Source organism: Ailuropoda melanoleuca, chromosome 1 (assembly GCF_002007445.2).
Source record: "Ailuropoda melanoleuca isolate Jingjing chromosome 1, ASM200744v2, whole genome shotgun sequence".
Taxonomy (NCBI): domain Eukaryota; kingdom Metazoa; phylum Chordata; class Mammalia; order Carnivora; family Ursidae; genus Ailuropoda; species Ailuropoda melanoleuca.
Genome location: NC_048218.1, coordinates 207,213,356 through 207,225,755, shown reverse-complemented (window position 1 = coordinate 207,225,755; position 12,400 = coordinate 207,213,356). Strand labels below are relative to the sequence as shown.

Genomic DNA, 12,400 nt, shown 5'->3' with positions numbered 1-12,400 from the left:
ATAAAATAAAATAAAATAAAATATAATAAAATAAAATAAAATAAAATAAAATAAAATAACATAAAATAAAAAAGAATTCTTTCATGAGGGGTGCCTCGGCGGTGCAATAAGTTGAGCTTCTTTTTTTTTTTTTTTCTAGATTTTATTTATTTATTTGACAGACAGACAGTGAGAGCGGGGGAGTGGGAGAGGGAGAAGCAGGCTTCCCGCTGAGCAGGAAGCCCGACGTGGGGCTGGATCCCAGGAATCTGGGATCATGACCTGAGCCGAAGGCAGATGCTTAATGACTGAGTCACCCAGGCGCCCCAGGTAGGTTGAGCTTCTGACTCTTGGTTTTGGCTCAGGCGTGATCTTAGTGTAGGGTCATGGGATCAGGCCCTATGTTGGGCTCTGCATTCGGTGCGGGGTCTGTTTGGGTTTTTCTCTTCCTCTCCCTCGCCTCTCCCCGCTTCTCTCTCAAATAAATCTTTTAAAAAATTTTTTAAAGAAGAGTTCTTTCATGAGGAGGACTTGGGTCGTGTCGCTCCCCTGCATTAAGCCTGTAATAGCATTCCATCTCTCCAGAGAAAATTCCAACAGTGCCCTTCACAAGCCTGGTGGCCTTTTTATAGCTCTGGTTTTATGTCCATCCCTCCCCCAACGCTAAACTCATACATACACTACATAAAATACAGAACTATTCCCAACTCACCATGTTACCTCTGGCCTCTGGACCTTTATGGTGCTATTGCCTCCACCTAAAACACTTTCCCCTCCTCTCCATCTGGATAACTCAGGCCTCAGTTAGGACGTTCGCTTCCTCCTGAATGTCATCTGTGATCTCTGAAGACCAGGTTTGTGCCCCCACCTTTAGTCACCTATTGGAAGCGCTAAGCACCCGTGAGCCCAACACCACAGGACAGGGACCAGCGCTTACATCCCCACCGGTGACCCAACGGTGCCTGCCTCGGCAACCACCAAATGTAAAACGTGTAGCAAGTTCCGCCAGAGATCACACGGCCTTCGGAGCAGGTGACACAGGTGGATGGCGCTCTGTCTTACCAACGGAGCTCAGGTCGTCCACCAAAATAATTTCTTCGAGGATGTGGTGTGGAGTGAGGTTTATGACACTGGACATGGTCCGAAACAAGGCATTAAACTCCTCATTGTGGAAGCAAATAACCACACTGGCAGTAGGTAGGTCGGCTGGGTAATGTTTTTGAAGACACCTGCAGGCATAAATAAAAGGAAAAAAAATGATTTGGGGTCTCGCTGAAGTACGTTTCTTTATTTGCATCTTTCCTCTTTATTCCCTTAATTGACCGTTATGACAATAAGGTGACGGTACAGTTGAAAATACCAAAATTACAATACAAAAACTTCTTTAACTTCTTGCACTATTCTAATATTTTCTGAATTACTCCCTCCTTCTTAATGTCAGCAATGATCGCTCTTCCCTGGAAACCCTGTTTGGACCATCTTAATTCTATGTTGAACATAGTGTAAACATGAATTATACCTATATTCTGGTTTCTATTATGAAAGTGCATTAATACACTTACACACTTTGAAAGGTTCAAATTAACTGCATTGTACTATCTTCAAAGAGAATCTTGTGCTCTAGTTTGTTGTGGCAAAGAAATGCAATGGATATGGTGTAATTGGATTTCTTCTAAGGATTTGACAAAAACGTGTTATTATTTTTGTGCACACAAGAGAAAAACAGGAGCTGAATTCTAATAATATTAGTTGTTAGCTATTAATTATTGTTTGAACTGCTACATTATTTGGTTGTATTTTGAAGTATTTTGGTTGTAAATGACAGACGCACTGGAGCTAGCTGAAGCATAAGAAAGGGAAATATATTGGAAGGGGACCCAAATGTCCCACAGGACCTAGTGACAGGCGTGCTGCTGGAGCCTTCAGGAATGACTGGAGCTAGAGGCTTGAAAGTCGCCTGGACACTCGGTCCATTTCTGTTCTTGTCTTTACATCTGGGAATAACAGTAACTATAACAACATCAGCCTAGCTCCTAGGTTGGGAGGGTTCGATGAATTAAAATGTCAGATCTTCAGAACACGGCCTGGCAGACAGTAAGAATCACATCAGGCTCATTATACAATTCTTATTCTCTGTCTGCAACCTGGCTCGTTTCCACTTCTTTACCTCACAGAGCCGGAAATGTGGCCAAGATCAGCATATCTTGGTCCAGCACCCAAGGACTAACTGGTAAGACTTCCTCTTTCTCAAAAAGTCACAGGTAAGGATTCATTGGCCCAGCCTGACTCAGGTGCCCATCCCTAGGTTAATGGACTGTGGACAGCGAGTGGGGTCAAAATCGAAAGTCACTATTCCCACTGCAACTTGTGGGAAGAGAAGTAGGGCAGGAAATGCCAGTAGAGGAGGAGTTGGGTGGGGGCAGGCCTACAGGTATCCCACACAGACCCTGAATATATTCATGGGCAGGTGTCACCGCAGAAGAGGGACTTGCCTAGTGAACATTTTTACCCAAGACTAGATGAAGATGTACCTACCAGGTAGAAGCTGCCATCATGTTCTAGGGAATGGGACCAGGGAGGGGGCTGAGCGGCCGGCAAGAGGGGGAGGCGTGTCCTGTACACAGCTTCACAGAGACAGGTAGGAGAATGACCCACAGGCCATCCTGGGAAGATTATGGAGTTCTCAAAGAGGATTAGATGAGAATAGAAGAGTAACGCAAGAATGAGGCACATGGCGGTCCAGGGTGAACTCGTGCTACTTAGGTCACACCTCCAGCATTATATTCAGCCCTGGGCAAATCATTTTAAGAGAACTGTAGATAAATGGAGTCCCTTCAGAGGAATGACACAATGATAGGGAAGGGGCCTGAGGCTATGTCACACCAGGACTCTAGGCCCCTAGGTGTATGAGTTTCTCCAAAACTAATTGACAAATGTTGCTGTGGTCTTTTCCGACCTAAACTTTTCTCAGCTAAATAAGCAGGTTTTCAGGGTAAAAGAAGTTTGGACAAGGCCTGGGTTTGGTGGTCCTTGTTCTTTGCTGATCATACAGATCAAGAAGAGTAGAGTATAAAGCAGGACTACTGCGGGGTGGTTCGTGTCTCCCCCAACTGGTGTGCTGAAGTCTGAACCCCCAGTACCTCACGGTGTAGCCTTATTTGGAAATGGGATTGTTGCAGAAGCGAGGAGGGAGATGTCATTAAGGTGGCCTAGTCCAGTAAGACTGGTGTCCTTGCGAAAAGGGAAAATTAGAGCACAGAGACAGACACAGAGTGTACTGAGTAGGGGGAGGTTATTGGCTTACATACCTTGTGCACTAAGACAGGAGAAACACCCCCCTTTTGCATTTGTAAAAATATTTTGCAGGTTTTCTGTGATTAGCATTTAAAAGAAATCTGCACACTTATGAATTACAAAAGGCTAAATAGTCGTTTTACAGTGCCGCTAAACAGCTTCTGTTTTAGTCAAGTGATTGAAAGTAATTTCACCCCCAGTCACTTCACCAGTAATGGGACAAATGGACGCCACGCGCCTCCTGATGCGATGCTCTGAGGATGACACGAAATCACTTCTCTGGCGTTCCTGCCAGAAAGCATGATCTGGATTTGACTGCAAGGAAACATCAAACTCAAACTGAGGAACATTCTAGAAAATAACTGGTTCACTCTCTTAAAAGTGTTATAGTCATGAAAGATAAAGACTTAGGAACGGTTTCAGATGGAAGAAAGCCAAGGGCCTGGGTACACCACATGCAGTCTGGGGTCCTGGGTTGGGTCCTCCAGAAAAAGGACGCCAGTGGGGCAACTGTAAACATTTGAATCATGTCTGTAGATTAGCTAATGGTATTGTATTAATGTTGATTCACTGGTTTTGTTCATTGTTCTGGTTCTGAGGGTATGGAAGATGTTAACATTTGGGGAATCTAAGAAAAGGCTATATGGGAATTCTTTGAGATATTTTGGCAACCATTTTGTAAGTCTGAAATTATTTCAAAATTGTTAAGTTAAAAGATAAAAAATTAAATCAGACGACCAGCAACATAAAAATGTACTCTTCAAAAATCTGTATCAAATATTTCCATTGCTACTGAAAATAATCATGTGAACCTTAAGGCACGGCTGAAATGGAAATCCCATTTAATGGAATTTGTATGAGAGATTAGTATGAGAATGGTTGAAAATTTGCTTGGACTCCAAAACTAAAAGTTATTCCTAGTAGTTAAAATTTATTTTAAACACAAATATACCTTGTACATAATTGGATTTCCTATTAAATAAGTTAATATTCTGAATACGAAAACTTTCAAGTTCACTTCTCTCTTTGGACAGTCTCTCTCTGAAGTTTCTGTTTTTCTGAACAATCACATAATGGGGAAAGGAAGGAAAGACAGCTACACTATTTTAGGAGATGAGATTTAGGGAAAAGAGTTGATGGTGTGGCAAGAAATTCATAGCTTACAGGCATTCGAAAATATTGGCTTTCCTTTGTGGTAGTTCACTATCCGGTTAAGAAAAAAGTTGTCCCCTGGGGTGCCTGGGTGGTGCTGTCCGTGAAGCTTTTGACTCTTCACTCTGGCTCAGGTCATGATTTCAGGGTCATGAGACAGAGCCCCATATCGGGCTCCATGCTCAGTGGGGAGTCTGCTTAGGATTCTCTCTCCTGCTCCATCTGTCCCTCCCTCCCCTCTATAATAAATAAATACATCTTTTAAAAAAAAATTGTCCTCTGGGGCGCCTGGGTGGCACAGCGGTTAAGCGTCTGCCTTCGGCTCAGGGCATGATCCCGGCGTTATGGGGTCGAGCCCCACATCAGGCTCCTCTTCTGTGAGCCTGCTTCTTCCTCTCCCACTCCCCCTGCTTGTGTTCCCTCTCTCGCTGTCTGTCTCTATCTCTGTCGAATAAATAAATAAAATCTTTAAAAAATAAAATAAAAAATAAAAAAATTGTCCTCTAAATTAAATTCATATCATGTTATATGGTTTGAATAAATTTAAATTCTTTTTCTTTTATCATGACCCAGACAGTGTCATCATGTGTAAACCCTATGTCTCTCGAGCGTGCCACATCTTAAGTGATATTTAGCTACCTAGGTGCTTTATTGATTCATATATTTGTGGTTTGAAACGTTCGTGTTACACACAGGTTGCAACAAGACACAGTAGGCCCCACTTTCTCCTGTTTCCTGGAGCCTGGATTTTGTTTCTGTGTTACTGGAAGATGCCTATATTCTTTAAGTACTTCTCATTTAATTAAGAGAGAATATCAAAAATCTTGAGCTGGAAACCATCAGAACCATTAAGGCACGCATGCTACAGCATGAAGGAATCTTCGGGACATTATGGTACATGGAATAAGTCAGGCAACTATTGTATGATTCCATTTTTACGAGGTACCTAGAGTAGTTAAAATTCACAGAGACAGAAAGTACAATGGTGGTTGTGGGGGGAATCAGAGGGAGGGAAGAATGGGGAGTTAGTATTTAATGAAAAAGTTCTGGAGATGGATGGTGATGATGGATATAAAACAATGTGAATGTACTCAATGCCACTGAATTGAACAGTTAAAAATAGTGAAAATGGTACATTTTACATTATGTCCAGTTTACCAGAAGTTAAAAGAAAAGGCACCAACACAAATGAGAACAATGAAAAAAAGCAGATCTTCAATAAAAAATAGGTAGCTGACTGAAGCATTTTGTATCAGAAATATCCTTTGGCCAACTGGTAATTTAATAAAAAGATCTGTGGGCAATGCAATTCTTGTAAATCCCTAGAACACGTTTGGTGCAACTAGGGAAGGTGTTCTCTACCCTATAAACTCCAGAATTTTGAAATAGCCTATTGAATTATCTGATTCGAAGTCCTAAAAACAGGAAAACTTCTAATATGTCAAAATTAAAACCTGGTTAGTAACTGTTTATTTAAAAATTAATATGTAGTCATTTATAGACTTGTACACTGGAAAACTGTAAGACATTAGTGAAAGAAATTAAAGAAGACACAAATAAATGGAAAGACAGTCTGTACTCATGGATTGGAAGAACTAGACATTGTTAAGATGTCCACACTACCCAAAGCAATCTACAGATTCAATGCAACCTATATCAAAATTTCAATGGCATTTTTCATAGAAATAAAACAAAGAATCCTAAAATTTGTACGAAAGCACAGAAGATGCTGAAGAGGCAATGCAATTTTGAGAAAACAAGAACAAAGCTGGGGGCATCATACTCTCTGATTCAAACTCTATTACAAACCTATGGTAATTAAAACAGTTTGGTATTGTTATAAAAACAGACACACAGATCAACAGAACAGAACGGAGAGTCCAGAAATAAAATCATGCATGTATGATTAATTAATTACGACAAAGGAACCAAGAACGTACAATGGGAAAAGGACAGTCTCTTCAATAAATGGTGATGGGAAAAGTGGACAGCTGCATGCAAAAGAATGAAACTGGACCACTATCTTACACCATACACAAAAATTAACTTGAAATAGATTAAAGACTTGACTGTAAGATCTGAAACCATAAAAATTGTAGGAAAAAACAGAGGCACTAAGCTTCTTGACGTCAGTCTTGGTGATGATTTTTTTGGATCTGGCACCAAAAGCAAAGGCACAAAAGTATAAATAAATAAGTGGGACTACATCAAGCTAAAAAGCCCTCCACAGAGCAAAGGAAATCACCAACAAAATGAAAAGGCATCCTACTGAATGAGAGAAAATTATATACCTGTCAAGGGGTTAATATCTAAAATATATAAAGAATTCATAAAACTCAATAGCAAACCATTCAATTTAAAAATGGGCAGAAGTGGCGCCTGGGTGGGTCAGTCATTAAGCGTCTGCCTTCGGCTCAGGGCGTGATCCTGGCGTTATGATCGAGCCCCTCATCAGGCTCCTCCGCTGGGAGCCTGCTTCTTCCTCTCCCACTCCCCCTGCTTGTGTTCCCTCTTTCTCTAGTTGTCTCTCTCATTGTCAAATAAATACATAAATAAATCTTTAAAAAAAATAAACAAAAATGGGCAGAAGATCTGAATAGGTATTTTCCCAAAGAAGGCAGACAGATGGCCAATATGTACATGAAAAGGGGCTCAACATCATTAATGATCAGGGAAATGCAAATCAAACCACAATGAGATGTCATCTCATACCTGTTAGGATGACATTATCAAAAAGACAAGAAATAACAAGTGTTGAAGAAGATGTGAAGAAAAGTGAACACTTGTGCACTGTTGGTGGAAATGCAAACTGGTGTAGCCACTGCAGAAAACACTATGGAGGTTCCTCAAAAAATTAAAAACAGAGCTAAGATAAGATCCAACAATTTCACTTCTGGGTATTTATTCGAAGAAAATGAAAACACTAACTCAAAAAGATACATGCACCCCTATGTTTACTGCAGCATTATTTATAACAGCCAAGACATGGAAACAACCTAACTGTCCATCAGTGGATGAATGGATAAAGAAAATGTGGTATTATGTACACAATGGAATACTTTTCAGCATAAAAAAGAATGACATCTTGCCATTTACAAGAACACGAACGGACCCTGAGGGCATTACACTAAAAGAAATAAGTCAGAGAAAGATAAATATCATATGATCTCACTTACATGTGGAATCAAAAAACAAACAACCAAAACTCCAAAACCCAACCTCATAAACACAGAGAACAGACTGGTGGTTGCCAGATGAAGGGGGTGGGCAAAACAAAGCTCCGTTATGAAATAAATAAGTCATGGGGATATAATGTCCACATGGTGACTATAGTTAATAATATTACACTACTTATTTGAAAGTAGCAAAGAGTAGATCTCAAAAGTTCTCATCACACACACACAAATATTTTTTGTAACTATGTATGGTAGCTAATGTTATCTAGACTTATTGTGGTGATTATTTGGCAATATATATAAATATCGAATCATTATGTTGCACAGCTGAAAATAATATAATCTTATATGTCAATTATACCTCAATAAAAAAATGAGGATTAACATACATTTTATTCCTGGTATCTGGCACATCTCTCTCACTGCCCAAGCTTTTACTGAGAATGGCATTAAATCCATATTTTAAGAATCCAGCAATATATTCTGAGTTTGAATAGTTAGAATCCTTACCTGCAAGAAAGGGTAATTACAGTTACATAAGTATAGATTTACTACCATCACTTTGATAAAGCATAATAAGAATAACTATATCGCAAATTCACTCCTTTTATAATGAGCCATTCATTTTCCTGGAACCTACACGACCTCCATATGATAAGGCTAAAATCAAAGCAGATTTCTTAGCAAAACAAGCTAGCCTTTGGTCATTCAGTCTCTTTAGGTAAGGAAGTGCTTGGCCTCCTTGGTCCCATCATGATTCACAATGCCGTGTGAACTAATTTTAACTGATGGATTTAGGAAAGGTGGGAAGGGAGAGCTAAAACCCCTCTCCTGAAATGCCACTGCAGAGAATAAAACAACCCAAACACACCAGTCCTAACAACAAATGAAGATGGAATAAATTTCCTACTGAAAGATTAAAAACTCTTAAATGTCAATGAAGAAACAAAATATAATCATGAAAGATAAACAGCATGAACTAAAATGGTTAAAAGTAAAAGAATGGTCTAAGAATACAGGAGTCAAAATATCATTTAAAAAAGTACAGAATTCATTGGAAGGAGGAACCAGGAAGTCACTTTATACTCACAGTAAGAATAAGTCACAATAAAGACTAAACAGGAATGAGCTTGCAGACATCAAATATTGCCGCAGTGAAATATTTACGTTAAGGTCATTAGAGATATCAATATCTGTTGCTACAAATAACCAGTAATGGAATATTTTAAGAACTCTAAATCAGAAAAAAAAAGAACTTGATTAATGTAATTTGTTATATTTCCTTAGTGGATTTATATTTTGCTTTGTTTTTGAAGAATAAACTTTCTTTTCCAATGCCTATGAAGTGCTTTCCAAAACGGATATAAAAGGCTATATTATATTTAAAAGGGATTCTCTTCAAGATGTAGTAACCCCGTTTCCACTAGGCTCTCTTTCTTGCACCTAAGAAATCTTGGACATGACACAACAGATAAGGATAGGAGGTTCTCTGAAAGGTTGAAACGAGCAGGCAGATTCCTGAGGCAGATCTCAGGTATGGAGGAAGGACACGGTGAGCTCCTGATTTCCTTTGCCTCCTGTAAATCCCAGACAGAGGTCTGTAGAAGCCTCCAAGTGGAACCACCAATAGGCACACACACAAAAACTCAAAGGTAAGCCTGTTCCCTCTAGCCACAGGGCCATGGACTCCTAACTACAGAAAACCTTTGGCTGGACCTACTCTAGTCAAGTCAAGCAGCAGTGGGAGAACCACACCAACCCCTGTGGCTTCAGTGTGGTGGGCAGGGAGTGGACCTTCCACCACACCCAAGGGAGCAACAGGCAGTGATGTGGGTGGGCCTGAGCAGACCTACCCTTTTCATCCCCCTTCTTGGCAGAAGCAGGCTGAGCTCTGATTACCTGTGTGGATGGTGTGGACAGGCTGAGCAAGGAGCTGGTCCTCCATAAGCTGGCCTGGGGGAAGCAGGTGGCTCTCTGATTCTCCCCAAGATAATACCATGTCAATGGCATGCTGAGCCTCCAAGTCCACATGGCAGCAACAAGACTCATCCAGGGGGTATAAGGTGGGACTAGTCACACTCCACATACCCCCTGCCCCTCAGATCAGCAAGGCCGAATGGAGAGCTAACCTCTACCCCACCTGGTGAACCAGAGAGAAGCAGGTTATGCAAGGCTGGGTAGTGACACTACTTCCTCTCTCCTAACCCTGGTGTCCATGAGGCCCACTGGGGAGCCAACTCAGAGACAACAATTTCATGCAAGTCTGTGCCCCATGTTACCAAAGGGGGAGCTGAACTTCCCCCCACCCTCAGGGGGCAGTGCACCTGCTCCCTGGTTGCTGGGGTGGTGTCCACAGGCCCAGCAGGAAACAAAGATTACCCATCCATCCGACCCTTGTACTGCATCTCAGCAGGGGATGGCCTGCTAATAAAGAAGCTTCATTAGGACCCAGATTTTCATAATATTCAAAACACCCAGAATACAACAGAAGATCCTTTGTCATACCAAGAGCCAGAGACCTCAAACTGAATGAAAAGACCATCAAGAGATGCCAACACCAAGATGAGCCAGAGGTTGAATGATCTGACTAGGACGTTAAAGCAGCCATCATAAACATGCTCAGAAACAAATGGAAAAGGGAAGATATCAGCAAAGAAACAGGAGTTATAAAAAAAAAAAAGAAAATATAGAACTAAAAAATACAATAGTCTCATAAAAAATGCACTGGGCAGGCTTACTAGCAGAGCGATGGCTGATCAATGGAATCCATCTAATCCGAACAACACAGAAAACAAGAAAAAAACAGTCTCAGGAACTTGTGTACGGACAAGAAAAGAGCTGATCTTTGTATTATCAGAGCCCTGGAAGGAGAGGAGTCAGACCGGGACTGAAAAAGTACTCTCGGAAATAAGGCTGGAAACTCCCCAAATTCGGTGAAAGCTGGACATCTATAGACTCGGGAGGCTGAGCAAACCCCAAATAGGATAAACCAAAGAAATCCATGTCAGGACACATCATAACTCAACTTCTGAAAACTGAAGACAAAGGACAACCCTTGAAAGCAGCCAGAGAGAAAATGAAAACGCAGGGCTCATAGAGGAACAATCTGAATGACTGTGGAGAAGGAAGCGACAAACATGTCTGAATGCTGAAAGAAAGGAACTGTTAACAGCAAATTCTATATCCAGCGAAGATATCCTTTGGGAATTATGAGAAAGTAAAGACACTCCCAAGTGAAGAAAAACTAAGAATTTGTGGCTAGCAAACCCACCCTGGAAGAGCAGCAAAAGAAAGTTCTCTAAACAAGGAAATGATAACAGGAGGAGGCTTAGAACTTCCAAAAAGAAAAAAGAACATCAAAATGGATTAAAATAGGGGTAAATATGATAGACTCATTAAGAAACTCTCACAGGTTTCTTAAATCATATTTGATTTTTTTCAAGATTTTATTTATTTATTTGTCAGAGAGAGAGCACAGCAGGGAGGAGGGACAGGCAGAGGGAGATAGAGAAGCAGGCTCCCCGCTGAGCAGGGAGCCCAATGTGGGACTTGATCCCAGGACCCTGGGATTATGACCTGAGCTGAAGGGAGACGCCTGATTGACTGAGGCACCCAGGTGTCCCCATATTTGATTTTTGAAGCAACAATTACAACACCATCTGATGTGGTGCTCAATACTCAAGACAATCATATTTTTAAATTGAAGAGGCTAAGGAATGGTTTACACTTACTTGAAGTGGCAAAACACCAATTCAAGGAGACTGTGGTAAGTTATAGATGTGTCGCGTAACACCTCCAGCAACCACTAATGAAACCATACAAAGCAATCCTTTAAAAAACACTTTAAATAAATCAAGATGGAATTTTGAAAATGTTCAAGTAACTCGCAGTAAGATAAGAGAAATGGAAATAGAGAAAAAGAAGAAACAAACAAAAAAAATAAATAAAATGGCTGAGAAACTCTGACATCAGTAATTGTCTTAAATGCAAATGATCTAAATATACCAGTTAAAAGCACAGATTAACAGAGCGGATTTAAAAACTGTTCCAACAATATGCTACCTACAAGAAACTTATTTCAGTGAAATATAGGTAGATTGATAATAAAAGGACAGAAAACGATATACTTGCAAATATCTGGGGTGCCTGGCTAGCTTAGTCCATAGAGCATGTGACTTTACCTCAGGGTTCTGAGTTCAAGCCCCACGTCGGGCATGGAGCCTACTTAAAAAAAAAAGTAGGAGTGGCTATATTAATATTAGATAAAACAGACTTCAGAGCAGAGAAAATTACTAGAGACAGAGACATTACCTTATGATAAAAGGTTCAGTGTACCAGTGAGACGTAATGATTCCAAATAGAAACACGTCAAAAAACAATCTCAAAATACATGAAGCAAAAACTGGGATAGAGTTAAAGTGAACCTGACAAATCCACAATTTTAGTTGGGGTCTTCAACAGCCACTCTTAGCAACTGACAGAACTCCTAGCCAAAAACTTGGCAAGGACATAGAAGAACTGAATGATACAGTCAACCTACAGGATCTAGTTGATGTGCACGTAAAGAACACTGCACCCAACAACAGCAAATACACTGATTTTCCAAGTGTGCATGGAGTATTCACCAGAGATGGACCATTTTCTGGGTCATAAAACAAACCTCAAAAACCTAAAAGAATTGAAATCATACAGAGTATATTTTCTGACTGTAACGGAATCAAATTGGATATCAGTAGTAGACAGTAGAAAATTATTCGAAGGGGGCGCCTGGGTGGCACAGCGGTTAAGCGTCTGCCCTT

The 12,400-nt window shown here is 40.6% G+C and overlaps 1 protein-coding gene across 2 annotated transcripts in view; it reads right to left on the bottom strand.

Moving 5' to 3' along the window:
- GALNTL5 (polypeptide N-acetylgalactosaminyltransferase like 5) overlaps positions 1-12,400 on the bottom strand; it is a 59,786-nt gene that overhangs the window by 37,169 nt on the left and 10,217 nt on the right. The window contains exons 3-4 of one of the 2 annotated variants that reach the window (XM_019795554.2): positions 7,991-8,111; positions 1,042-1,208 (exon numbers count right to left, since the gene is read on the bottom strand). In XM_019795554.2, the coding sequence (XP_019651113.1) occupies positions 1,042-1,208; positions 7,991-8,111 (288 nt within the window). The remainder of the gene's footprint in view (positions 1-1,041; positions 1,209-7,990; positions 8,112-12,400) is intronic. The other variant, XM_034639746.1, reaches the window with a different exon arrangement.